Source organism: Sporothrix schenckii, assembly GCF_000961545.1.
Source record: "Sporothrix schenckii 1099-18 chromosome Unknown Cont43, whole genome shotgun sequence".
In the NCBI taxonomy this organism is placed as follows: domain Eukaryota; kingdom Fungi; phylum Ascomycota; class Sordariomycetes; order Ophiostomatales; family Ophiostomataceae; genus Sporothrix; species Sporothrix schenckii.
The window spans coordinates 363,082-389,970 of record NW_015971144.1 but is presented as its reverse complement, the minus strand read 5'-3'; the positions used below and the strand labels follow the sequence as shown (position 1 = coordinate 389,970).

General features: G+C 58.7%; 9 protein-coding genes across 9 annotated transcripts; 5 read left to right on the top strand and 4 right to left on the bottom strand.

Moving 5' to 3' along the window:
• Nucleotides 1-2,876: 2,876 nt before the first annotated feature.
• On the top strand, nt 2,877-3,326 carry SPSK_02814 (mitochondrial intermembrane space translocase subunit Tim9; the record flags this gene model as incomplete). Its single annotated transcript, XM_016729678.1, has 3 exons — nt 2,877-2,884; nt 3,009-3,078; nt 3,138-3,326. 3 exons carry the CDS (start codon nt 2,877-2,879, stop codon nt 3,324-3,326), a joined length of 267 nt encoding a protein of 88 aa, XP_016588866.1.
• Nucleotides 3,327-3,942: 616 nt separating this feature from the next.
• SPSK_02134 (nuclear pore complex protein Nup188) lies at nt 3,943-9,691 on the bottom strand (the record flags this gene model as incomplete). Its single annotated transcript, XM_016729011.1, has 2 exons — nt 3,943-9,556; nt 9,621-9,691. The coding sequence occupies 2 exons, from the start codon at nt 9,689-9,691 to the stop codon at nt 3,943-3,945; spliced, it is 5,685 nt and encodes a 1,894-aa protein (XP_016588865.1).
• Nucleotides 9,692-10,315: 624 nt separating this feature from the next.
• Nucleotides 10,316-12,982, bottom strand: SPSK_02231 (beta-galactosidase; the record flags this gene model as incomplete). Its single annotated transcript, XM_016729104.1, has 1 exon — nt 10,316-12,982. One exon carries the CDS (start codon nt 12,980-12,982, stop codon nt 10,316-10,318), a length of 2,667 nt encoding a protein of 888 aa, XP_016588864.1.
• Nucleotides 12,983-14,305: 1,323 nt separating this feature from the next.
• On the top strand, nt 14,306-16,678 carry SPSK_02267 (anthranilate synthase; the record flags this gene model as incomplete). Its single annotated transcript, XM_016729139.1, has 1 exon — nt 14,306-16,678. One exon carries the CDS (start codon nt 14,306-14,308, stop codon nt 16,676-16,678), a length of 2,373 nt encoding a protein of 790 aa, XP_016588863.1.
• A 242-nt stretch (nt 16,679-16,920) lies between these two features.
• Nucleotides 16,921-17,667, top strand: SPSK_02734 (brct domain containing protein; the record flags this gene model as incomplete). The annotated part of the gene is made up of 1 exon (XM_016729601.1): nt 16,921-17,667. One exon carries the CDS (start codon nt 16,921-16,923, stop codon nt 17,665-17,667), a length of 747 nt encoding a protein of 248 aa, XP_016588862.1.
• Nucleotides 17,668-17,763: 96 nt separating this feature from the next.
• On the top strand, nt 17,764-18,006 carry SPSK_02877 (uncharacterized protein; the record flags this gene model as incomplete). Its single annotated transcript, XM_016729739.1, has 1 exon — nt 17,764-18,006. The coding sequence occupies one exon, from the start codon at nt 17,764-17,766 to the stop codon at nt 18,004-18,006; it is 243 nt and encodes an 80-aa protein (XP_016588861.1).
• A 202-nt stretch (nt 18,007-18,208) lies between these two features.
• Nucleotides 18,209-19,414, bottom strand: SPSK_02573 (uncharacterized protein; the record flags this gene model as incomplete). The annotated part of the gene is made up of 1 exon (XM_016729442.1): nt 18,209-19,414. One exon carries the CDS (start codon nt 19,412-19,414, stop codon nt 18,209-18,211), a length of 1,206 nt encoding a protein of 401 aa, XP_016588860.1.
• Nucleotides 19,415-23,646: 4,232 nt separating this feature from the next.
• Nucleotides 23,647-24,598, top strand: SPSK_02658 (uncharacterized protein; the record flags this gene model as incomplete). The annotated part of the gene is made up of 2 exons (XM_016729526.1): nt 23,647-23,779; nt 23,850-24,598. The coding sequence occupies 2 exons, from the start codon at nt 23,647-23,649 to the stop codon at nt 24,596-24,598; spliced, it is 882 nt and encodes a 293-aa protein (XP_016588859.1).
• A 505-nt stretch (nt 24,599-25,103) lies between these two features.
• Nucleotides 25,104-26,642, bottom strand: SPSK_02452 (cell division cycle 2; the record flags this gene model as incomplete). Its single annotated transcript, XM_016729323.1, has 1 exon — nt 25,104-26,642. One exon carries the CDS (start codon nt 26,640-26,642, stop codon nt 25,104-25,106), a length of 1,539 nt encoding a protein of 512 aa, XP_016588858.1.
• Between the last annotated feature and the right edge of the window lie 247 nt (nt 26,643-26,889).

Here is a 26,889-nt window from a genome sequence, read left to right as displayed (position 1 = left end):
GGCACGCACCAAACTGCACCAAGGCAAGCCGCGTGCAATTCCCAGTTGTTCTTTGTGGTGCCTTATGTTTATCACTTTTGAAAGTGAAGAGTGTTCTATTTGTCGCCTATTAAAAGGAAGGCCCACACCACGTTGAAAACGGAAACGAAACAGGGGTTTCCTTTGCAATGATTGTCTTATGTAGTTACTCTGTATGTTGTATACATTCCCCGGTTTCATTTCTTTGCAGTTTTTCACGCTTGTTTTCGACTGGGTAAAACCCGGCAGCATCTACGGAGTGAATCGTCCATAAGCCAAGACAAGGAAAAAGGAACGAAACACAGGGGCCAAAGACCAGAAGAGGGCTTCGCAGAAGGAAACGGCGGAAAGCCAAAAGCGGACGGCGAAAAGCAGTATACGGCGAAACAGAGCTAATTAGAGCGAGACCAGGCCAGACCGTGCATAATGCGAAGCATGCTTGCTTCAGGCCCGCAACAAAACCTCGAACCTGATCTTTCGTGGTCTGGGGAAATGTCTCGTTGTCGACATCACACGCCGGTTCTGCGATATTGGTATGATGCAAGGGCGGGACGAAACGACGCTCTGAATCTTGAAATGTCAAACTTCATAAACCAAATTTTGTCGATCGGAAGGGAAATTCATATGTCGATCCCAGCGGGTGGGTAGAGAAAAAAGGACTTGGGCGGGCCAAAGAGACGGGAACAGGCAAAGGACCGCTGGAGCCCAAGACGCGACGGAGGGGACTGCGAACCAGTCGCCGTTCAGACGGCAGAAAGCCGCAACCGGGTTTCTTGCGACGATCATTTTTGCCAGTGACGAAAGTGAACAAAACAAAAAATCACCAAGTTTGCGATTGTGGCTTGGAGGAAGGACTTTACGAAGAAAGGGCCCACAATGTGATGTGACGCCTGGCCAAGACTCGACATCAGACCTCAGCTGTCAATGAACCATCGCCAATGCAGCCACCCGAATAGACGCACGATGACATCTTCTTATCTGCTTGTGCCTAGACTTTTCTCGTGTTGCTCTTTGGTCCATGCAGCTCCAGCTCCAGCTCGATCCTAAAAGAGCTGACAGCTCTTCCGTAAAGCTCGTGAATCGTTGACGGCGGGTCTTGGGGGCTGTACGGAAACGTTGGTATTCTGCAGTTTTACGAGATCGACTTTAAATGCCCAGTGCCCCAGCCTCATTGTTCCGTTGGTACGATCCGTACGATACAGGAAAATGCGACGCCATGTACACAGTTGGAAAGCCGTTAGAACCAGACTGGACTAGAACACTGCCGTTTCCTGCCTTCTGTTTTGTCTCGCCTCTATTTCGTCCTTCCAATTTATTTTTGGCTGCGCCCAACAGGACGACGTCACAACAGCCTGCATTGGTGCCCGCCCTGCCGCCTTTCTCCCAGACACGGTTAGTCGCGGCAGGCCAACAACAACGACGAACAAGTGACAGAAGAAGGTCGACGAAAAGAGGCGACAGGGGTGCAATGCAGGATGGATCTGTGCTTCGCCTCGTTCGTTTCCTGATTGCCATGTCGTGTGTTTTTCTGAGGTTTTGGCGTATCGTGAAGGACGACGATGTGGCTCGGAACTCTGACAGTGGCCACAAACCAAAAAAGGAGCAACAACACCATGACATCAAACTACGGCATGTTCTTCCCGACTGACACGTGGGTTCTCGCCGAGAAGAATTCAGTTTGTCATACACAGACTACAGAGTATGAGGATCTGAAAACGCTTGGAAATGTTTGAAACGGCCGGCCACCTCAAGTACGAATATGGAGCCAGTCATGAACAAACAGCAGACAACCACCAGGACGGTGAGATCGCCGCGCCTGTTTCCATAATTAGACGTGCTCCTCTGACCTGTTTCTGGACCCCTCGCAGCCGGCCTTGCCTCCGGCCTTGCCTCTTGGCCTGCACATTGGCATCATTTGTTTCAGTGGCCTGCTTGTGTGGCCCAAACTGGGGCACATGGGGCACTTGGTGTGCATGAGCATGGTCTTGTGAGCAGTGCAGATGGAGGGGCATCTGGAGAGAACAGAGGCTGAGAGGCTAGTAGGCTAGGACAGGTGAGGAGTGAGATGCTGTTGAGTGAGAGAGGTTACATACGACGATATACTAGACACCAGACGGGGCGTCGATTGTCCAGTGGTCCGTCGGTGAAGCGCCTAACGGGCACAAAGGGTCGTCCGGAGTTTTCTGCCGAACGCCCTTTCCCCCTTGTTGGTTTCTCAGTATTGATGTCGCAATTACCTCCCATGCAAAAGTCGTGGGTTGTGCACGTTGAGGCAAGCGCGAGGCGCAGGACAGGAATGCGGAGAATAGGCAAAAGCACGGCGGAACACAGAGGAGACCATCCCTACCCGCTACCCGCGCGCCTGCCAGCGCAGAGGTTGAGAACAACGTAAGCCAACACTATCTTCGCTTTTTCGCATCCTTACGTCCTCGTATCCTTGCATGGTCTCACAGTCAGAATTTAAAGGTTGTCACAAGGATTTTAGGTGATGCTGAACAGGGTCTCAAGCATTTCAGGTGGTTAGAGTCGCCTTCCGGGACACTTTAGGCTGCAGCTTTAGGGCAGCTTCTGGGTGCTTGTGTTGCGTGTTCTGTGATTGGCTGAAATGATGACTAATAGTTAAGGAACTGGAAGTTGGTTGGGCTGGCCGCCGCTGGACGGGGCCCCGCTTTTTTAGCCGGGTACAGTAAGTCGGCCATCGACAACGAATTTTCTTGGTCCCCATCTTGACGTATATCGAGATATTCGATTTTGACGAGCGCCGACCACGGTCTACCACACAACGACACCACTTCTACCTCGACGAATACCGTACCCCATACACACACGCAACTTTTCACCCCACACGAACTGACACAATGGACGGGTATGTATCCGTCCCTCGACGATGCTGCGGCTGGTCCGGGCCCTGTCTCGTCCTCGCGACCGGCTGCCCCTCGTGACCTCCACGAACTTAATCGCTAACCCATTGTCTTCTTTCTGTCGCACAGCCTCACTGCTGCCGAGACCCGCGAGCTGGAGCAGCGCATGCAGAAGCGCCAGGTGAAGGAGTTTATCGGGGTACGCGCCGTCCTCCGGCTGGCAGATCCATTGATTCATATGTTAACGTCGGACGACAGGTCTTCTCCAACCTTGTCGACCATTGCTTCGCTTCGTGCATCGACGACTTCACGTCCAAGTCCGTGTCCACCCGCGAGAGCGGCTGCGTCACCCGCTGTGTGCAAAAGTACCTGGCCACGCAACAGCGCCTGTCGGAGCGCTTCCAGGAGAACACGGCCGAGATGAACCAGCAGCAGCAGCAGCGATAAGCGGGCGAATCGTGGCGCGGTGGCAGCGCGACAAGGACTCTTGTGGTGACGATGACAAAACATGAAAACGAAAAAGTACAACGCATGACCGGCGTCCGATAGACGGAGAGAGGCGAAAACGACCGACATACGATACCGGAGTTTGGTGGCAAGACGCCTCATTGTATTATAGCTACGTGAAACATGGGACATTGGCTTGGACATTGACATGGACGTGGACATGCATCTTCCATGAATATTGGGAGCGGTGACGACCCTCTCCTTTGAATAAGGACGAAAAGGCGACACGCAGGGTACGGCTCTCGTGACAGTGCAAGACAGTACATAGACAGCCCTTGGATGGACGAATCGCATCTTTTTTACATGACAAATGCTGCGTACCGGCTCCGATTCTCGCTATTTTGTGTTCTGTCACTCGTTCGACGTATCCTTTGTACGCCGTCATGTCGTATCTTTCGAGATACAATCTAAAACAAAAATGTACATACATGGCATGGAAAAGCAAACGTAACATAGCAGCCGGCATCCAAATCGCAAGACAATGGCAAAGATCAAAAACAAGAAAAGCCAAATAGAACATTAACACTTCCCCCCCCCCCCCGTCACACCCTTAGCGCTACTCCGTCTCGTCGTCGCTCAAGATAATCTTGACCACGCCCATCAGCTGCAACACCTTCTCCTCCAGCCGGTTCTCCGCCAGGCCCTTGAAGTGCTGCGCCTCGGCGGACCGCCACTCGCCCTCGCGGGCCCCCAGCGGCACCAGCCGCTCCCGCAGCAGCCGCGGCCGCGACAGCCAAAAGTCCACGCTCTCCAGCACCAGCGCACCGTCCCATGCCACGGGTGCAATGTCGCGCGCGTGGTTGACCCGCAGCACCTCGAGCACGCGGGTCAGCAGCGCCAGCGAGTGCACTTCGTTGACGGCCAGGAGCGTGAGCGGCGCGTCGCCGCCGCCGCCCTTGGCACTCTTGCTGGTGGTGTCGCGGAGGGTCGCGGCCGACGTGCGGCTGAGGCCCGGCGCCTCGAGCCGCTGCACGCTCGTCTCCAGCAGGGTGGGGAACTGGTTGAGCACATAGGCAATCTCCGGCGCAATGCTCGTGCCCAGCGCAATCAGAATGTTGAGCAGCAGCGGCAGCACGGCCTTGGCCCAGATGCTGTAGCAGCGCTGCGCCACCGCCACGTCCGAAAACGGGGACACCCCGGGCCGCCGCATGTGCGCCGCGAGCCCGGCCGACGTGAGGTGGCTCAGGAACCCGTCGCACGCCAGCTGCTCGGCCACCACCGGCAGGGCCGACAACTCGAGCAAGAAGAGCAAGCTCAGCTCGCCGTACACGGGGTCACGGTCGTCGACGAGCAGCTTGTCCGACCACGAAAAGAGCGACGTCGCCACATGCAGCACGTCGTGTGAGGCCATAATGTTGAGCACCTGCGACTGGCAGTCGCTCATACCCGGCGTGCTGAGGCACGCCTGCAGAACAGCCGTCAGCAGCGCCAGGTCCTCGGGCCGCGACTCGGTCTCTTCGTCGTGTACAATGGTCACCAGCGCGCGGAACCCGTGCGCCACCACGCGATCGAGGACGTTCAGCACGGTTTGTGTGGTGGACACCACCATGGCGCCGTCCTCGGATACCGTCCCACCTTGCGTCGCAGGTGCTTTCCCGGCGGCGGCGGCGGCGGTGCCATCGCCTTCGACACTACCGATAGGAGCATTTGCGCCGGCGCCGGCAACGGCACCGCTGCCGCTCTCGGCTTGGCCGCGCCGCGACCCGCGCAGCACAATGTAGAGGATGCGCAGCAGAGTGCGGAAGTAGGGCGTCCGCTCGACCGACCACGGATTCTCCACGCTGTGGATGCTCGTCCACACCGTCAACAGCAGCTGCGACACGTCTTTGGGCAGCAGCGCGTATTCCGCGAGCCGCTGCAGCAGCAACAACGCCAGGTTGGCCCGGCTCTGTGCAATCTTCACAAAGATGAGCTCGGGGCCTTGCCGGTTCTGGTTCGCCGCCAGGCACTGCTCGGCGAGCTGCAGCATGACCACCGGCAGCCGGCGGTTCTTGGGCAGCAGGCACACGCTCAGCTCCAGCAGCAGGACCTCCCACGCATGGAAGAGCGCAATCTGCGCGTCCACAAGTGACAGATTGACGTTGGCCGTCTGCATCTCCTTCTGGAAGCCCTTGCTGCCCGTCCAGGCCGCATCAAACGACAGCATGCGGTCCGCGAGGTCGAGCGCGTAGTAGAATTGCGGGCCGAGATCGCGGCGCTGCAGCATCGACCGCTTGAACTGGTCGAGCGAGCAGCCCGTATACCGGTTGCCAAAGTTGCGCTGGAAGTTGGCATGCAGTGACGCATTGTAGCCGCCGACCGCCACGCCGTCGCGAATGTAGTAGTCAATGTCCTGCACGACGTCGCGCGCAAACACTTCTTCGGTGCCCATCTGCCGCATGTGGTAGAGCTGCATGGCAAAGCTCTCGGCAATGTACGCCGCAATACGGGCCTCGTTGCACGCCGCCAGCGCATCGGTCTTGGCCGTCGTCGCGGCTGGTTGCAGGTCGCGCACATACGCGCGCATGCTGTCGAGGTAATCGTTGTCGCCGCGGATCGCAAAGATGGTCCACGGCCAGTAGTTTTGTGCGGCGGCGAAAAAGTCGAGCATGGCAAGCGACTCGACGTGCGGCAGGGTCGCTATGGATTTGAGAGCCTCCTTGGCCTTGGCCAGGGCTGAGTCGGACGACAGCTTGGTCACCTTGCCGTCGGTCTGGAGTGCCTCGCGCGGCGTCTTGCCCGTCAGGAGGCAGTTGGCCATCCACTGCTGCCGGTGCCGCAGAATCGTAGAAAAGAACTTCCAGATGCGCGCTGCCTCCATCGGCCGCTTGAACGGCTTGTCCATGGCTAGAAGCACGCCCAAAAAGGACCGGGATATTTGAGGGCCCAGGTAACCAAGCAGCGACGGCGGTTCGCTAGCCCGCGCGGCTGCTGTGACGATGAGGTCCGTCAGGAGATCGAGGGCCGGCCGCAGTGTGCTGTCGCTGAGCGCGCACAGGCGTGCCGGTAGCGAGGCGATCTGGAAGATTTGTGTCTCCAGCTCGGGCGCCTTGCCGGTCGTGTCGACGTGGTTGGTCACCTTGAGCAGGGCCGCCGACAGCTCGAGCGCGGCCACCACGCGGTCCACCGCCAGCTTGTACCGCTGGGGGTATAAAGTAGACTGCGGAAGCTCGAGGCCAAGGAGGAGGGAGGTGAGGAGGGGTTGGAAGCGCAGCGACGAGGATGAGGAAGACAGGAAACTCTTGATGATAAATTGGGCGGCCGGCTCGAAACAGGCGACCAGGCTTTCCTGCTCGGTCGGGGACTCGAGACTAGACGCGTTGACGACAATGTCTTGCAGGATGCCGATGGCGCCGGACACGAGGCTGGCACGCTGCACCTCGGATGCGAACTTCCAGGTGCTGGTGTTTTCGTACACGTCGACCACCGTCTGCGCAATGGAGAGGCTAACCTGCGTCAGAGTCTTGTCCGACGTGCCCAGCCAGATGCTGTCGTCGTTGCTCTTGTGCTGGTTGCTGCGGCCGTTCGGCTTGGTGGCCACTTTGCGCTGGACGGCGCTGTTCATGGCATTCTGCACGAGGCCGGAGAGGAAGCGGATGGACACGTTCAAAAAGTTGAAGCGCTCGGAAACAACGTCCGAGGCGCCAGTGAGAATGCACAGCCGGCCGGCACTCGACTCGGTGTTGAGCAGCTGGCACCGCGCCATGTAGGACCAGACACGGCCAGGGCAGAGGGGCAGGATGGCAAGCAAGAAGTCGACGCAGACAGCGAGCACGGCCATGCGCGACTCGTCGGTCTCGGCCGGCCCGTCCTGAATGAGGTTGTCGAGGGTGTCGCAGATGACAGACACAATGTCCTTGGCCTGTTCCAGGTCGCGGCTGGCCTCCTGGACAATGGCCAGTCCAGCCTCGGATGCGCGCGCCGAGTCCGCTGGCTGCCCGTTCTTGGACGCTTTCCGGACCTCTGAGCGCACCAGTGCCGCCAGCAAACGAATGGCCTCGGCGACTTCAGACTGCTGCAGAAAGCCGAGGACAGGCTCGTACATGTCGTCGGACAAGTTCGCGTCGAGGCGCTTGCCGAGGAGTGCGATCGTCGAGTGCTCGTAGTCGATGTTTACGATGCCGCTGCCGTCAATCATGAAGCGACCGTACGAGCCAGCGGGGATCACAGCGACCTGCTTCTCGTTGTAGTACGCCAACCGCTTCCGCGACGCTCCGGTTGGGAACAGGGGGATGTCCTCAGTCAGCTGCATCGTAGCAGTCGCATGGTCAACGTCGTCGATCATGGCGTAGCCCTCAAAGCCTGGCGGCAATGTAAATGTGAGGCTCGGTGTCTGGAGCAGCGACTCGACGACAATGTCTGAGAGCCCGGGTGTTGATGTGCATGCTGCGAGGAGGCGTGAGATGGAGACAAAGGGTGTGAATTCGTAGGGGAAGCGGTTCAGCGAGTTCTGCACGTAGAATTGCAGGAGACGGCTGTCCTTCAAAACAGCCCGGGCCACGGTCTCGTCGTCGTCGGGCAGATCCCACGTCTCGTGGCCGCCAGACAGGACAGACAGCAGTGCGCTGAGGGGGTCGGCCTGGTAGCCGACAATGGGGAAGCTGGCCGTGAGCAGCTCGAGGAAGACGAGGCGGATGCGTGGGCCTAGACCAGGGCGGAAGGCGGCGTCGGCGCCGCCACCGGCACAGTTGGCCATGGCGATGACGACGTCGTACACCTGGCACTGGTCGGTGGCCGCCATGGCAAGTCTCGGGACCAGTGGCTCGCCCTCTGCAGCATGAGGCAAGATTTGCTCGTTTAGGAAGCCATCGTAGCGCGCAGGTTCCAACGACACAATGCTGCCGACAGAGCTGCGGCGGCCACGCGGCTGCAAACTTTGGTGGATGTGGAAAGGCTGGTTGTCGAGCTCGAAGCCGTCCTGGGCCCGCTGGTTCTGGGCAAGATCCCGCCGCTCCGTACGCTCTTGGAAGGACACGTCCATGCGGTGCAGAATCAGCGACCAGGACAGAAAGACGGGACTCGCCGTAGCCAAGCCGCCTTCGGCTGCACTGACAATCGCGCCGTGGATGGTGTCGAGGACGTCGGTGTCGTTGATGTACGGTTCTTCGTCGCCTTCGAGCTCAAGGTCATGGTCGAGGTAGCCAATGGCGCGGTTGAGGTTCAAGAGAATCAGCGAGTTGACGCAGACAAGCGTTTTCAGTGGCAGAATCAGTTCTGCCATGGCTTCGAAGCCAGGTGTGATGCCGTCCAAAAAGCCGTACTCGCCGACAAAGCTGAACCACTCGGCCGTCACGGCAGGCGAAAGGAACGTCCGCCCGCATGCTTGCAGCACCAGGAAGATGACCGACAGGAAATGCACCGCTTCCGCCAAGGCTGTCTGCACCCAGTCGTGAGCAAGCTCCTCTGTCACGACGGACCCTGCGCACTTTAAGGACTCCTGGATGCCAGCCCCAGCGCGCTGCATGCAACCCCGCAGCTCGGCAACGTATGTGGGGATCGATTTGAGGAATGCACGCCCGTCTAGGTCGGCGCCTGGTGCTTGGCCGAGGCTGCCCTTGACGATCTCGCTGCGCAGGGTTTCAATGGCCGCGTTGACCGCAGGGAGAGCCGTGGTGTCGGCGTTGGGAAACACGGGCGCGCTGTGCAGGATGAGGGAGGTGAAGTGGTCGGTCGACTTGGCCAGGGCGCGTCGTTCGGACAGATACGTCGCCAGGAGGCGGCGCTGGCGGCTCTGGTCGGTGTTGAACTCGGTCCATAGTACATCGGCGTCGACGGTGGTCTCAGCGGCCGGCAGGCTGCTGCTGCTGCTGCCCGAGGCGGCCTTGCGGACGTTGGTAGCATCCTGCGAAGACAGCGGGCTGGCCAAGAACGTGTGCGGTCGGCTCTGCAGCTCGACAACGACGATCCGGAGAGCAGCGACTTCATTGATGGCGGCGGTCTTGCTGAGCCAGCGGGCATCGGCCTGGATGGTCTTGAGGTCGTACTTGTCGGTCGAAGAGGGCGTGACGTGGATGGCGGCAGTGCGTGTCTCGAGGGCCGCAGCAGACTGCGCCGTTGATGGTGCAAAGGTCGTTGCAGGGTTCTTGAGGAGCTCGAGGACAAACGGGTCTTTGAGGAATTCCGTCACCGCGGCCGAGGTGAGGCGGTCGCCGGCCGTGTCGACGAGGGCCGAGGCGATGAGTTTCCACGATCTGGCCGGTTAGTAAGGCTGCAAGGACACATCATAACGAGACGACATGGGAGACGGCAACCTACAGCAACGCCGTCTCGCCCTCGAGGAGCCCCCCCAAGGGCGGAAAGTAGACGTTGTCCGGCGGCGGCGCCATTGTAGGAAACGGCTAGCCAGCGAGCGCAAGCATCTGCCGCGTGAAAAGCGCGCTCGGACGGTCGATTGAGGCGCGCGTTGCGCGTCGTTGGACAAGAAAACAAACGAGTGTGAGGCAGATGCAGGGTGGAGTTGGCGGTTGTGATGCCTGTCTGCAGATGGTGTGTTTTGGGACGTCCGTTTGAAGGTATCGCGAGAAGCAGCGGCAGAAAAATATTATCCGAGGAAACAGCCAACTGCAAAAGACGCGGCTGGAGCTTCTAGCAGTCTAGTGCTGGTTGGGTAGTGCTGGGCCTGACCTGAATGGCAGGAACGGGAACGGTTGGCGTGCATTTTTGTGGGACCAAGAGCTTGCACTAGCCAATGCCACCGCTCGCAGCTTCCCTTCCCAGTAGCTTCACTTAATCAACAACAGGAAGGGGCAACTCAAACGGCGTCAATGTTGGAAAGCACGACTTGCATACGTTCACGATATGAAGGAAGAAGCATCAAGTGTCAGCCCCTTTTAATTTCATGTACACAAATGTATAAATGTATTTTTATAACTTTTAGCCTTCTTGTGTTTCTTACTCTCCGCATACTGCACGACACAGTGACGGCAGCCCTTTTTGGACCTCCTCAACATTCACGACAAAGTCAATGTCACCTGTGCGCCCTTCAGACCCGGCGCACTCGCCGATACAGTCGCATTCTTCCCGGCGTCGTCCGAGCCCTTGGCCCGCACAATGGCAAGTGCCAGACCGCTAAAGGCTTTGCGCGTCGCGCTGGGAAACGCCGTCATGTCCGTCGGGTCGCCGTTGTCCGTCGCGACGAGCTCGCCGGCGCCCGCCACCGTGAACGTGATGGCGTTGTTGGCCTGCGGCACCGTGTTGCCGTCGGCGTCGACCACACTCGCGGTCAGGTACGACAGATCAAGACCGTCGCCCGCGATCGTCGTGCGGTCGGCGACCAAGTTCAGGTGGGTGGCAGCGCCGACGGTCTTGACGGCGTCGACAGCCCACTCCTTGCCGTTCTTGTACGTGACGACGCGGAGGTCCCCCGCGGCATAGGTGACGTTGTCCCAGCGGAAACGATAGGTGTACTCGGCCTTCTTGAGGCGGCCGGCCGACTGGCCATTGACAAACAGCTCGGCCTCGTCGCCGGACGAAAAGACGTGCACGGGCGTGACCTTGCCCACCCGGTCGGGCCACGTCCAGTGCGGCAGGATGTGGGCCATGGGCACGTCCGGGCGCCAGCGTGCCTGGTACATGTAGAAGCGGTCCTTGCGGAAACCAGCCAAGTCGATGATGCCAAAGTACGAGCTGCGTGCATTGTTGTACGGCGTCGGCTCGCCAATGTAGTCGAAGCCCGTCCAGACAAACTCGCCGGCCACGTACGGGTGCTCGTCTTGCATCGCAAACACCTTGTCGGGCGACGAGGCCCAGGACGGGGCGTACAGGTCGTAGGCGCTGACGTACATGTTGGCGTCGTCGCCGCCCGAATTGCTGCCCACAATGGCACTGTACGCAGACGTGACGGGGAAGATGTATGTGCCGCGCGAGCTCAGCGTCGAAGCGCTCTCGCTGGTCCAGATCATCTTGTTGGGGTATGCCTTGTGGAAGCTTGGGAAGGACGAGAAGTTCGACGTGCCCATGCCCTCGCCCTGGTAGTTGAGACTCTCCACGTCCATGACATCGGCGAACGCGCTGCCGGCCCCCGCCGAGTTCATGGACGCCGTGGTCGGCCGCGTTGGGTCCTCGGAATGGATCATGTCGTGCAATTCCTGGGCCACCCGCCGCGACGAGTCGCTCTTCTGCTCGCCAATCTCGTTGCCATAGCTCCACACGATGACGGACGGGTGGTTGCGGTCGCGGCGGACAAACGCACGCAAATCGGCCTCGTGCCAGTCGGAGAAGATGAGGTGGAAGTCGTTGGTGGTCTTGGCGCCGGCCCAGCTGTCAAAGATCTCGTCAAAGACCAAGAAGCCCTTCTCGTCGGCAAGGTCTACCAGCTCAGGCGCCGGCGGGTTGTGCGAGGTGCGCAGGGCGTTGCAACCAAAGTCTTGGAGCATCTCCAGCTGGCGCTCGGCAGCGCGCACGTGGAAGGCGGCACCGAGCGCTCCCTGGTCGTGGTGGTTGTTCGTGCCCTGGACGCGCACCTTCTTACCATTGACGAAAAGACCATGGTTGGCGTCGTACGTGATGCTGCGGACACCAAACCGGGTCTCGTACGTGTCGACGACGGAGCCGTTGACAGACAGAGTGGTTACAGCGACGTACAGATGGGGCTTTTGGTCGGGAGGTGGACCCCAGAGCAGCGGGCTGGGAATGGTGGCCGAGCTGTTGGTCCATGCAGTGCTGCCGGCGGGCACAGTGAGGGCTGTCTTTGCAAACGCAACGACAACGTCCTTGGCAGCGCTGCGCGTGGCTGCGTCAAAGACGTGCACCTCGGTGTGAACGTCGACCTGGCGGCTCTCCGTGGCCGTGTTCTCAACCTCGACAACAAGATGGGCCGTGGCGCTGTCGGCGGAGACAGCTGGCGTCGTAACAAAGGTGCCGAACTGGTCCACATGCACAGGATCCACCTTGACGAGCCAGATGTTGCGGTAGATGCCGGCGCCCGGGTACCAGCGCGAGTTGTCCAGTGCGTTGTCGAGGCGAATGGCCAGAGTGTTGTCGCCGCCGGCCACAACATACGGGGTCAAGTCCAAGCGGAACGAGGCATAGCCGTAAGGCCAGCCGCCCACGAGATGGCCGTTGAGCCACACAGCCGCATACGACATGGCGCCATCAATGTCGAGAAACACCGACTTTCCCTTGTCTGCGGCCTCCAATGTCACGTTGCGGCGGTACCAGCCCACACCGTTGGACGGCAGACGGCCCATCCCGCCACTCACGCCCGGCGCGCCAAAAGGGCCCTTGATAGCCCAGTCGTGCGGCACATTCACAGCCTCCCACGCGCTGTCGTCAAACCCCGCCTGTGCATACTTGGCATTGATGGCTGCGGGAGTTGTGGAGGGCACCACGGGCGGCTGGGCCTTGGATGGGGTGAATTTGGTGGACGACGCAAGCATCCATGGCTTGAGCGTGGCGTACGAGAGCGAGTCCGGGTTGGACGTGAAGCGTGAAAAGCGCCAGCCCTTGTTGAGGCTCAGCCGCTGGCGGACCTGGTGATGAGCCGCCGCTGTCGCCGGGTCGCCGTCACTGGGAGTATCTCTGCTGACGGCATGTGCCGCGACAGAGTGCAGACCAGCTAGCCAGATTAGCACGCACAAGAGCACGCTGAGGCGTTCCGAGACCCTAGAAGAGGGCATCGTGATTTGTTGCTGCGGGGACGTCTGACGATACTGGGGATGCCGTGCTCCGACCGAGAGATGCAATGCTAAACGATGTTGGTCTCGGAAAGTCGAACACGACGACTACGTGCGCGAGTGTGGCCGAGCGATGCCTTTCCTTTTATACAGTCAGCGTTGCCCTGCCACGGCTCACAACAAACATTCACACTTGCCTCCGCGCAGCCCCGACAGCAGTATCCACGAATCGCCATATCACATCGGCAAAGGCTCAGGCTCAATACGCGCACCCTGGTCAATAAGCGGATATTGGAACGATCAACAAACACGCGGGGCAGACACGACTCCGCATCGTCTGGGGAAATACGTGCAGCCCGCTCTTTAGCCAAAGATGATCGCCCGTCGCAGCGCGGAAACGGAAGGTCGGCCAGTGTGTTTGCACGCAGCCAAGACTATGGTATGAGAATAGGCCGCAGCTCGAGCTTGTCTAAGAAGGTGCGCAAGAGCCATTCTCTCCCGTCCCAATGGCTGTGTTTGTTGTCATTGTCGTTGTCACTGGTTTTGAAACCAGAGCTGCCAAAGCTATTCGTTCACAAGGTTCATCATCATCTGCGGAGATCACAGTTCTTGACCACTACGACGTGACATTGGACGTCGGACGATCGGCTTCCGCATCGTCATGATGAAAACCCATGTGTTATCGGTGCAACATGGAAGCAAATTCATGATGACACTCCGGCAGACATTCGGAGGACCGTCATCCGATACGGTGCGATTATGATACACACTGTATTGTAACGGTCGACTGTGCCCACTAGAAGCTTTGATCGAAAATGGAATTGAACAAACAATTCCACATGGAAGCTGACAGCAGTCCTCGAAAAGCAGCCCGCTGCACGGTACATTTCATCCCACGGTCATTTGAACGCCGATTCGGCCTAGATTGGCTGATGTTTCCTCATAGGACGCTCAACATGGCCGCGCAGTTGCGGAACAGTGCGCACTGTGCGGTACGTTTACACACTAAAGTGAGATACAGCGTGTGACAACACAAACCTTAGCACAGAAAATTCGGTGGCGGCCAGGGCCCAGGCTAGTCCGTGTTCGGAAGCCTTCGAGTCATTGCACATCGCTCCTGCCCCAAGACATAGTGTTGGAGCGAAACCGCACTTGCTTCCAAATCACGACTTTGGTGACAAAACCCAGCGGCCGCTTTTGTTGTCTTGCTGCGTCGTCTTTTCTGCGCCTCCTCCCACCCGGTGCAGACTGAGCATTGTCCTTCCTCTCATCCTCTCACGACTACGGCAGCCCGTGCACACTACGCTCACACGCATGTACCCCGCCATGGCTTCCTCGTCCGACATCATCGACCACTCGCCGCATCACCCGCAGCCGGCCGAGCCCATTCCCACGGCGTCCAATGTCATCCTCATCGACAACTATGACTCCTTTACCTGGAACGTCTACCAGTACCTAGTCCTCGAGGGCGCCACCGCGACCGTCATCCGCAACGACAAGATCACCATCGACGAGCTGATTGCGCTCAAGCCCACGCAGCTGGTCGTCAGCCCCGGCCCCGGCCACCCGTCGACAGATTCGGGCGTCAGCCGGGATGCCATCCGGCACTTCTCGGGCAAGATCCCCATCTTTGGCGTGTGCATGGGCCAGCAGTGCATCTTTGACGTCTACGGCGGCACGGTGGACTCGGCCGGCGAGATTCTGCACGGCAAGACGTCGCCGTTGGGACACGACGGCCGGGGCGTGTACGCAGGACTGTCGCAGAATCTGCCCGTCACACGGTACCACTCACTGGCTGGCACATACGGCAGCCTGCCGCCGTCGCTCGAGGTAACGTCGTGGATCGCCAAGCCGGACGGCACACGGGGCGTGATCATGGGCGTGCGCCACAAGGAGTACACGGTGGAGGGCGTGCAGTTCCACCCGGAGAGCATTCTGTCGGCAGACGGCCGCACCATGGTGCGCAACTTTTTGCTGATGCGCGGCGGCACCTGGGCGGAGAACGAGGCGCTGCAATCGGCCGACAAGGCCGCCGCCAAGACACAGGCGTCGGGTTCGGGTGCGGCCGCGCCCTCCAAGAGCAACAACATTTTGCAGCGCATCTACGCACGGCGGAAAGAGCTCGTGGCAGCCCAGCGTGAGATTCCGTCACAGCGCTTCGAGGACTTCCAGGCCGCCTACGATGCCGGCGCTGCACCGCCGGCGCTGTCCCTCGTCGATCGCCTGCGCCAGTCGCCCTTTTCCGTGGCGCTCATGGCGGAGATCAAGCGTGCGTCGCCGTCCAAGGGCGTCTTTGCCATTGACATTCGCGCGCCCGAACAGGCGCGTGCGTACGCCCTGGCGGGCGCCAGCGTCATCTCCGTGCTCACCGAGCCGGACTGGTTCAAGGGCAGCATCGAGGACCTGCGTGCCGTGCGCCAAGTGCTGCAGTCGATGCCGAACCGGCCGGCCATCCTGCGCAAAGAGTTTATCTTTGACGAGTACCAGATCCTGGAGGCACGCCTGGCGGGCGCCGACACGGTGTTGCTGATTGTCAAGATGCTCGATGACGCGACGCTGGCGCGTCTCTACAAGTACAGCCAGTCGCTGGGCATGGAGCCGCTGGTAGAGGTGCAGAATGCAGAGGAGATGACGCGGGCGGTCTCGCAGCTGGGTGCCAAGGTGATTGGCGTCAACAACCGCAACCTGGAGAGCTTCGAGGTGGACCTGAAGACGACCAGCCGGCTGCGCAGCATGGTGCCGGCCGACACAATCCTGTGCGCGCTGAGCGGCATCAACACCCGCGCCGACGTGGTCGAGAACGAAAAGGACGGCGTCAACGCAGTGCTTGTCGGCGAAGCCATTATGCGCGCGGCCGACCCGGCCGTGTTTATCCGCCAACTCTGCTCAGGTGCGACTCCTTCCATCCCCACTCCCTCTTCTTCTTCCTCTTCGTCATCTTCATCACGGACAAGCCCCTTACTGGTCAAGATTTGCGGGACGCGTAGTGCCGAGGCGGCACTCGAGGCGGCGCGCAGCGGTGCGGATCTGGTCGGCATGATTCTTGTTCCTGGCACAAAACGCTTCGTGTCGGACGAGACGGCGCTGGCCATTTCCAAGGCGGTGCACGAGTACCAGGAGGACACACCTACATCGACTACGGCGACAACTGCGTCAACATCAACTTTAACAGCAACACACATTGCAGCCGACTTCTTCGACCAGGCGCGGACCACGCTCGCCAGCCGCCACAATCGCCGCCCGCTCTTGGTCGGCGTCTTTATGAACCAGCCGCTCGACTACGTTCTTGCTAAGCAGAAGCTCTACAATCTCGATGTTGTCCAGCTGCACGGCCGCGAACCCGTGGAGTGGGCACGCCAGATCCCCGTGCCCGTCGTGCACAAGTTTGCTCCGGGTGAGCCTGGTGTCAGCCAACGCGGATACCACGCTGCCACGTTGTTGGATTCCGGGGCAGGGTCGGGCACGAAGCTCGACTTGTCGGCAGTCCAGGCCGAGCTAGCGCGCGACCCGAGCCTGACGTTTATGTTTGCGGGCGGTCTGACGCCGGCCAACGTGGCAGAGGTGCTGACGGCGCTGGGCCCAGAGGCATCGGGCCGTATCCTGGGCGTGGACACGAGCAGTGGTGTCGAGACGGACGGGAAACAGGATTTGGCCAAGATCCGGGCATTTGTGCAGGCGGCCAAGCAATTTGGCCAGTAGCGGGCAGGCATACCTTGATATTTCAACGTTCATAGACAAGAAAGAGAAAAGCACCATTGACATTTTCATCATCATACTTTATCTGGACTTTTTGGTCTTGACTAATCTCACGGACTCGTCGTCTTTGCTCTTGCAGCGTTCTTCATTACCGTCTCGTCTTCTCACTGACTCTTTTCTACAGACTCTGGCGGCAGTCTTCCCATCCAGACTTGCATAACCATCTCGTCACTCTTTCGCTCGTCATGTCGCTGTCAGCGCCGGCCACGTCCAGTCGAACCAAACCAAAGACTCGGATCCTGCGCGACGTTACTGTCGCCATTGCCGGCCATCTCGGGTCCGGCTGGTCCGATGCCGACGTCGCCCGCTGGACGGCCTACAACGGCGGCCGGTTTGTCGCGACCATGACGCCCGACAACGAGCAGGGCGTCACGCACTTGCTGTGCTCGCGCGAGGAGTACGCCAAACCCAAGAAGCAGCGCTGTGCCAACCTGAAACTGGCTCTTGAGGCCAAGACGGTCCGCATCCTCCTGCGCGACTGGCTCGAAGACTCGCTGCACCGGCGTCGCCGCCGTCCGGAGCGCAACTACCTGCTCACGACGGTCGCCCGCCGCGACGCCGCCCACGCGGCGGCGCCCACCACCTCCGCCCGCCAAGAACGGCTGGCCGCGCTGCGCGAGCGCGGCCGCCGCGAGGGCGAGGCGTTTGTCGACAGCAGCCTGTATCGGCTGTACCGCGACAGCACCGGGTTCGCGTACCGCGTGACGCTGCGACGCGACCACGCCGCCGCCGGCGTGTGGGGCGAGCGGTACGTGCTGCACCTGTTTGAGTCGTTTGCGCAGCCGCCGCTGTACTGGTTTGCGGCGCGGCACTACAAGAGCCGGATGCACACGCAGCCGCGCACGTTTCGGCCGAGCGCGACGTGCCAGCTGTTTGGGACGGCGTTTGGGCAGTTTTGCGGGTTTTTCCACAAGAAGACGGGCGTGGCGTAGGACGCGCGGCTCGTCGGGGCGCCGCCGTCGACGGGCGACACGGTTCATGCCGACCTGCCACCGAAATACTTTACATACGAGCGGCCGACGGGAGGGATGCCGGTGGGCGCTATCGAGGATGAGCAGAATGTTCCGCCAGAGGAGGAGGAGGAGGAGATGAAGGATGTGGAGGAGACACAGGGCGAGGAAGTAGTGGGAGGGGAGAAGGAGATGAAAGAGGAGAAAGGGGGGAACGAGAACGAGAAAGAAGAGCAGCAAGTCGACGATAACTGCCACAACAAGGACAATGAGGACGAAGATGTGAGCAAGAAAAAAGAGGAGATGGTGGCAGTGCTTTAATTCCTGGTCACAATATCCTTATTTAGAGAGGCGTCGTCTGCGAAGATTAACATGCACAACTTCGATTCGTTTTCCAATTCTAGTATCGTACTTGTGTGGCAACATAAGACAGTGCTTCGAGCGTATGCTGTCCTCGTGCAATGGCTCAATGTAACTCGTATCTATACAGGGCGTAGTCACCCTCATTCGCTTGTGCCACTCCCTACAGCCTCAGCTTTGGCAAGAACAAAAACAGAAGCAGCAGTGCCAGCATCGACCCGTACACCATGCCCAGCAGCAGCATACGGCCCCACCAGCCTTTGCCCTCGGTCATGCGCGACAGCACGGCCATGCTGCGGCTCGCGGCCGACAGGCTGTCCGTGGTCGTGTTCATGCCCTCGCCGACGCGGTCCACCACATCCTTGTCGTCCTCGAGCATGCGGGACGTGAGGAGCGACTTTTCTTTGAGGGCCTGGGCGAGGCGCAGAATGTCTTCCGACAGAACCTCCTGCTCGCGGCGGTGGTGGTCGAGGACGGCCTCCTCGGTGGCGACGCCGGCGGACTCGCCGTCGCCGCTCCTGTCAAAGAGGGAGGCCGATGTCGTGCGGGCAGTGTCTTGTGTCTGTGTGGCACCGTCTGCTTCCCCCGCTATGCCCGCGTCGTCCACCGCCTCCTTCGCCTGCTGCCGCCTTCTAGATCGTGTCGTCATTGCGGTCGTTGTTGGTGCATCTCTTGCCGACCCCCCATCGTCTCCGTCGCCCGGCGCTGCTATCCGCACGCGGTTCGTCTTCCTCCGTCGTGGTTTCCGTGGCTGGCTTGTGGACGTCGGTGTCGGTGCCGTCTCGGTCTCGGCGCTTGTCGGCGTTGCCAGTTCTGGCTGTTGTATCGGCTGGGGCTGGGCTGTCTGCACGGAGAGGTGCTGTGTGCTGCCGGCACCACGTATCGAACGCACGATGTGAGAGGTATCGTCATCGCCATCACCGCCATCCTCTGAGTCGCCGTCCTCCTTCTCCTCCTCGCCCGCGACCGCCGCCCCGCGATTGAACGCAGCCGCCGCACGTGCCTCGTCGTCCAGGTTGTCCAGCCGCTCCTGCAGCAGCTCCACCAGCGCCCGCCGCCGGTTCAGCTCGGCCTGCACCTCGTGCCGCCGCGACAAGACTTTGATGGACAGTGCACTCTGCTCCACGCGCGTCAGCAGCTTGCGCGCCGCCGCCACGTCGAAGCGGGCTTGCAGGCGCTGGAACTCGTCGGTGACCAGGCGGCGCCAGCGGTCGCTGTCGGCACGCAGCAGATTCTGTTCGAGGCGGGCCAACAGACGGCCGAGGTCGACATAGGGATCGTAGGAGACAGAGGAGGTGTTGGAGGAAAAGGACGAGAAGGAGGGCGCCGGCGACGCCGAGTAGGGCGGGGCGAGGTCGGTGCAGCCCATTGCGGTAGGGAGCGCGGTTGTAGTAGGTGTGTTGTATCAAATGATTGGCGACAATGCCCTTTGTATGCGTGGTGCAGACTGACGTCGCGAGACTCTGGGAGTTTGTGTCGGCGACTATTTGTGGAAAGCCGTAGAAGGCGTCGGCGTTGGTGTGTGTTTTTGTCACGGTCGCGCCTGCCGTTGATGCGATGTTGGCGGGTTGGTAGTGTTGGCGCAGAAAAGGTGAAGTTGTCCTTCCGTCATCGTTTGCGTTGTGGCGCGAGCTGCCTGTGGCTGAAAATTAGCAGCGCACAACCGCCCCGATTCAACTAGTCCAACATAAGGAGAGAACAAGATGTCGAACGTCACAACCACCAGGACAGTTGCATCTACCAAGGCCGTCCTGGCAGTCAGTTCACCTTTCCCACTGTACAAAAAAGGTGTCGCCCCCTTGGTTATTGTTCCTGGGCGGTTCGGCGCTTGCCGAGAAGGAGCGCAGAAAACGCAGCGATAAGTCGAGATGGTATTTCGTTCTGGGATACAAAGAGGGCCAAGAAGGGCGAGAAGAACAGGTGAAAAGCGTTCCATGCCTTTTCCAAAACCTTTTGGTGCCTCTGGTCCACTCCGTTCCCCCCACGGCGCAACAAACTCACTTATTTCAATCCCTGCGTCGCCTGTCCCAATTGTACTATTTTACATACACAATACGATGTCCTGAGTACTAACAAGGAACCAATGTTGGTACGTCTCACTAGCACCACTGCCTGACATATGGTCCCCAAAGGGAGCTCTGTTCAGCTTGAACACTGTGTACCGCTGAAGATAGGCTGTAGCATGGTGATGATTGAATGGTTGCTTAAATAGAGGGACTTGCTGGCCATTGTAAAAACGTCATTTCTCTGCTATGATCATCACGATGTTAACGTACACTAGACGTGTTCGCTGCCTTACACCAGATGCGGCAATATCCAGGGCAAGTGAAGTGGTGCTTTAGAAGTCAGTTTAGTTTATAAGAAACTATGGTATTTTTAAGTTGTTTATTTTTATTTCTTTTTTATTTTTATTTTTTTTATTCAAAAAAACAAAGACAAAAACAAATCATTGTGATGAAAATGATACTAATAATAACTGCATTAAAAAAGTCTATAGAGCAGAGTAAGTGATATATTTACAAATGTGAAAGCCTTATGCCCAAACGTCGAGTAGCTAAATGGTATTGTGATTTATCTTGTTTGCCACTGCGCCTTTGAGTTTTTGACCGTATACTTCACACCAGACTAACACCGTTACCGAGCATACGCTTGATCACATCCTCGCCGGCCGATCCAGCTGGCACACGATCAGATTGCGGGTGGCGCCGGCATTATTTGGTAGCATATGCTTCAAAACGGTCATGTGCTCAACTACGGCGTAGAGATGCTCTAGCAACTTCCCACCTCGCACAACAGCCGCCACGTCGGCCAACGTGGCGCCCATTCAAAGGCCCGGCACGCTCACCAGTTGGAGTTGAACAAGTCTGTTCAGTTTCAGTCTTGTACGGGCGGAGAACCAAGAATGGCGTCCGGGCCATATATGAGAGGCAAAACTACGCCCCGAAGTACCCTGCAGTGGTCGTGTTATGAGACTTTACGGGTAGGTGTTTAGCAAACCACACCGCTTTATACTTCAAGTCGGCTGGCGAGAAGGCAGCCTTTACCTTGCCGTAATAAGACACATATGTAGGAGAGTTGGTTGAGTCGGAGACTGGCTACGTGAAAGTTCTCGAGTAACATCAACAAGGCTGTGAAGGGATGCAAGAGCCAGTCCCTGATCAAGGGCGAAGAGAATCGTACGGGCACGTTACCAGGGAGGTCATCCACGTGCTGGTAGATCATGGCCTGCAAAAAAAAAAACAGCTGTTGGACGACGGAGTGGATCTTCAAAGAGAAGACAGCTGTAAAAGTATGCCGGGAAGCCGGGAAGCCCACCTGACGTGAACATCCGCTACTGGCTTGCCACTGCAAGGAAAGGCAGTACCGTGTTGCTGCCCACGTCAAGCTCTCAGCTCATTTTGAGAGTTTATGCAGGCTTTATGCAGGCGTTAAGCAGGCCTGCATGGCACCCTCATGTATGTCGTGTTCCGTCACTGGATGTTTCCACATTCGCTGCCGAATACGCCGGGCATCATCAGGTTAAATAGTGTCCATCTCGTATTGTCTGCAGCTCGTCAAGCAAGCACTCTAATGCGCAGACTTTAGCAGTACAAAAAAACGTCCACTGAGACACAGTTCAGGGTGTCACTGGGTCAGGCCTGGTTGGCTTGGGAAGGTTGATCCACTGAGACTAGCCTATCCGGGACTGGCCGCTGGCGCGCAGTAGGGGGATCAGGGGTAGTTCTGTTTTTCGGCAGCCCTGTAACTGCGACCACGCACGAGCTGAGGAGGATGTCTCCCCAAAACAGAAAGGCGCGATAGAAATCAAACCGAATTTACCGTACCATGCTTCCAGCATCTGATCTGGCCGATTCATCAGATGCACGCGGTTAGCACCGTCGAACACCGACTGAGTAGGCAAGGGGAGGGGGCGATCGGCACAGTCACAATTTATCTTGGCTTCCACGCAGGTCTTGTAGAGACGTAGGCCTGGGGCGCTCCACCATTTTCCATATGGCAACAAGGGAGGCGGAGCGATCTTTATGTCTGCTGAGTGATGGCGGCGCATTGTTGTGTGCGCCCAGTGCATATGTATCGTATGATGCAATTTTCGTTTTTGTCTGCTGCCCCGGCGTGCCTAGGGCTTGCCATTGCAGAGAAAACGGGCTGCGTGTGTCCATCGTCAGGTTTTCTGGACAGAGCGGGACAGAATACGAGGCTATGGCGCGGATACGAGCAATGTATTTTTGCCCTGGACACAGCAGCCAACCCGTTTGGACACAAATGTCACACGGTGGCTGATACGAGGTCACAGCGCGGTGGGCGTGAGAAGGCCAGATCTGGCCTGGTTGCCTGGTTTCTTGGGGCCTGGACCTGCCTGGACGTCTGAGCTGGCCGAGAACAACTGGGTCGCGTTTCCTGTTTACTTTGTATGCTCTTTGGCCAGGCCTCACTTTGGTCCCTGTCCAGGACGCAGAATCCCCGTAGCTCTCTGCGTCTGAATATAAGACTTACTGCACTCTTACAGGGGACAACACCCCTATCGTGCGGCATCTCTCCCCTATTCTTTATTTTTCTCGCTGTGGGCACGGATTTTAGCCCCGATCCCCCTAATACGGGGGACATTGTCGCGCTCTCCCGGCCAATCAAGGCAGCTGCATGCTGTGGTCTTGCCCTCCATTTTCTCGGCCTAGCGCTGCTGCGTGTTTCTATTTATTGTTTTTCTTATTGTTCCACCCCTTTGCTTGTTGGTGGTTCTGGTTCTTACCTGCACTTGCCTCAACTCCACTCTCACGGTCGCCGCTCCTTCCCTCGTCCTGTGCCCCCCTGGTCCCCTCTTCGTCGTTGCCTCTCATCGTGTCGATTCCCGTTCCTCCACCCAATTTTCAGTCGCCCAATTTCTTCGTTTTATTTTTGTCTGCTTCGTTTCTTCAACTCTCGTTCCATACCACTCAATCGTTCCTCCATCTCGCGACGGCACACCACATTCGCTTGGTTCTTCTTGGTTCTTCTTTTGTTTTTCATTTCAGCCACGTCCCGCCACTCGTTTCAGCGGACGCCCTTTTTTTTCGATTTTTGCTTCGGCCTCCCTCCTATTCACGTAATCCGTTGTTTTGTTGTTTGTTGCTCCTTTGGAATTTGCAACGTCTTCACTCGCTCCACCGCCTGCATTCCTCGTGCGCCACTTGCAACCACAGAAAAAGGCATTGCACAGCATCTCACCGAACAAATCGACGAACAACAACATTACTCTGTCGTACTGCGTCTTCAGTGCTCCAGTGCTCCAGTGCTCCACGCGTGGTCCATCCCCCGTGCGAACTGCGGCCTTTGCATGTCATCTCTGTACGTTGTCTGCGTTTCTCGTGCAACAGAACCGAGCCGTTACTTCATCTGCATCGCCCACGTCGCCATACCCTCCTCGCTCTTCCCTGGACCCTGCTCGTTACCGCAGCTGCAAGAGCTGCCTCCTTTTCAACCTTTTTGAAGTCCATTTTTGGGTTTGCTTTTGTTTCACGCATACTTGACTTGGCTATCTCGATCGTGTCGACCCTTTCGCTCTTCTTCGCCCAACCCTATCTTCTGAGCCGACAGATCTGACCGTCGACGTCCTCCACGATCAAGATGAAGCCGTCACAGTCTCTTGGCCGTGTGGCCTTTGCTCTCCTTTCCATGTCCACCGTCACATCCGCCTTCTCATGGTCTCCACTGAACCTCGACGCCTTTGTCGTCCGTCGTGCCGATACCACAAAAACGAGTGAGTTCCAGAAGTAAACAAGAACCTACGTTGGAGGGTATACCTTGTCAGATCACTAACTTTGTCGTAGCAGCATCTACCCCTCCGGCCCAGACCCCCGGCCCCAGTGCCGACAACACATTCAACCTCAACACCGGTGCCCAGGAGACATCGACAACCACGACCGCGACCAAGGGCGGTAAGACGACCACCGGCAAGGACACGGCCAAGGTCACCCCCACCGACAAGAATGGCAACACGGCCACCCTCAACAAGACGACCGAGGCCACCCACACTACGTTCAACCCCGTCGACCCGGCCGGCGGTGTCGTCATGGTCACCCCTGCCACCACGGCCAACATGCAGCTGTACAAAATTGGCGATTTCGTCACTTGGGCCTGGAACTACACCGGCCTGCAGGCCACCCCCACAGCCATTGACGTCCTGGCCTCGTGCAGCTTCGCTACGCGCACCTTCACCCTGACCCAGAACATGACCTTTCAGACGCTGGGCTCGTACACCTGGGACACTGGCGCCTACCAGAGCAGCAACGTTGCCTCGCCGCTGCTGACCGAGCAGTACACCCTCATCATCTACGATGCCGAGAGCAGTGTCAGCGCCACCGCCGAGGCCGGCTACCTGGACACCTACGATGGCTTCACCTTTGGCATGTATGCGCCGCAGTCCTACACGCCGCTGTCCGAGGGCTGGATGTGTGCCACATGCAGCGGCGCCCTGTCGGACACGGAGCGACGCGCCCTCGGCTTTGCTCTGACCATGAGCATCATCACCGTCCTCAGCTTTACGTGGTTTGTGACGGGCATGCACGTGGCTCTATAGGCAGCGATCGATTCTAAACAACGAAGAACCCACGACGCTCGTTGGGACTGGACTTAATTGTCATGTGAAACGGGCTTGCTCGCCCAACGCCTTCTCACCTGATTCCTCGTCCTCTTCCATACCGTCTCCTTTGCACATTCAAGTGCTTGACTTCCGGCGTTGACATTGTATGCTTCTTGTAATTTTTATTCTATTTTATTTTGGGTTGACATCGCTCGGTGTATCGGGATCTATGGGGTACAAAATGTTTACGGAGGTTTCTGCGAGACGCTGCTTTTGGTTACTATTTCTCCGTCTTTCTCTCTTTTTTCTCTTTCTTCTTCTTCTCACGTGTATTGCATCGGGCGGCATTGGTTCATGAGCTCACACTCTCTCCGTCTGTTTTCTATCTTCTCTTGGTCTACTCTTTTTTGATAGCTATTTAGCTCAGCGTAATGAATACCACTGCATTACAATTGATCTGGCATGAGTGTACCTATGTAGTCCGTACAATCGCACAATCTGCCTATACCATTCGTAATGAGAACCCGGCGCCGCGTTCTTCTTTGTCGCGCCCGCCAAAGATGCCCGTAAAGTCCACGGCCCCCAGGTCTGCCACGGCCGCCCCGCGCTGCGGCGCATTCGGCGTGTCCCGCCGCCGCCGCCGCTCTTGGCCCGCCTTGCTCGGAAACGTCGGGAACATGGCCTCTTGTTTGGCCCGCGGGTCCTGCCGGAAGTACTCGTGGTCCAGCATCTCGTCGGCCGTCGGCCGTTTGGCCGGGTCGAGGGACAGCAGCGACGACAGCAAGTGGCAGCCGGCCGTCGTGAGGAGCGGGAACTTGGCGCGGATGGCGGCCGACGTGGACTGCTGTGCCGCCGCCGCTGTTGTTGTTGTTGTTGTGGAGGGTGACGACGGGAGCCGCAGGGCGCGTGCGTTGGGCAGCCTCCGAAACCCGGGCCACGTGGCGTCCGTCGGCACGCCGCACAGGTCAAAGATGCGCTTCAGCTCGTCGGCCTCGTTCTTGCCCTGCAGCAGCGGCTCGCGCGTCAGCAGCTCGCCAAAGATGCAGCCGACGCTCCACAGGTCGACGGCGCGGCCGTAGCGCCGGGCGCCCAGCAGCAGCTCGGGGGCGCGGTACCACAGCGTGACCACGAGGGGCGTGAGGTGGCAGCCGGCCGACGACGACGACGACGACGTGCCGGCCTCCTCGCTGTAGTACCGGGCCATGCCAAAGTCGGCAATCTTGAGCTGCCCGCGGTTGTTGAGCAGCAGGTTGGACGTCTTGAGGTCCCGGTGCAGGATCCAGCGGCCGTGCAGGTACGCCACGCCCGCCGCCAGCTGCCGCAGCAGCGTCTTGACCTCGGACGCCAAAAAGGGCTGCGGCATGTCTTCCAGGATGCTCTTCACGTCGTGCTCGACAAACTCGAGCACCAGCAAAATGTTGTCAATGGGCCGCCGGTCGCCGACGACCACCTCGCGCAGCGCCACGACATTGCGGTGCGCGCAGTCTTTGAGCAGCTGGATCTCCCGCAGGCCCGTGACGGGCACGCCGCTGCGGTCGTGCGGGTCCAGCTTGAGCCGTTTCAGGGCCACCACCTCGCCCGTCGCCCGGTCCTTGGCCCGCGCCACCCAGCCGTAGGCGCCTTCTTCAATGTCGTTGAGCTTGTCGTAGCGCTCAACGCTGCGGCACGGGTCGGGGAGGGCGCCGCCGCTCAGCCGCAAAAGACGGCCTTCGGGGGCGGTTGTGATGTCGCTTCGTTCTTTGCGGGCGCCTTGTGGTGGCGGCGCTCGCCGGCCGTCGTCGCGCTCGGGTGTGTATTTTCGCCGTTTCAATGGGCGACCGTCGCCGTCCACACCATCGTCTCTGTCGTCGTCCTGTTGGCGTTGTGCTGCTGTGGTTGCTGCTGCTGCTTTCTGTGCCGCTTCGGCGGCCTCCTTTTTGGCCTTCTCGATCGCCTTTAACCGCTTCTTTTCTTCCTTCTTCTCCTTGTCTCTCCGACGCTTCTCCTCAAAGGCTGCATCCTCTTCTGCGTCGGCCCAGCGCGACTTTGCCGCGCTGGCCATGGTTGGAGGCGCGTCTAGGGTGTGTTTGTGCCTGTAACTGTGAACGTATTGTAACGTGGTGTATTCGTTCGATTTGTGAATTGGGAGAGTCGATATCGAAGTGGAGCCTGAGGGAAGGTTCAATTTGAAGAGGCGCTGTCTGTGTAGAAAAGAGAAGGCGCAAAGCTCGCTTGCTGTAGTCGCCAAAAGTTTGAAAATGACGTTGCAAGGCGCCGGTCGTTGTTTCCCAGTTGAATTCGCAAAAGAT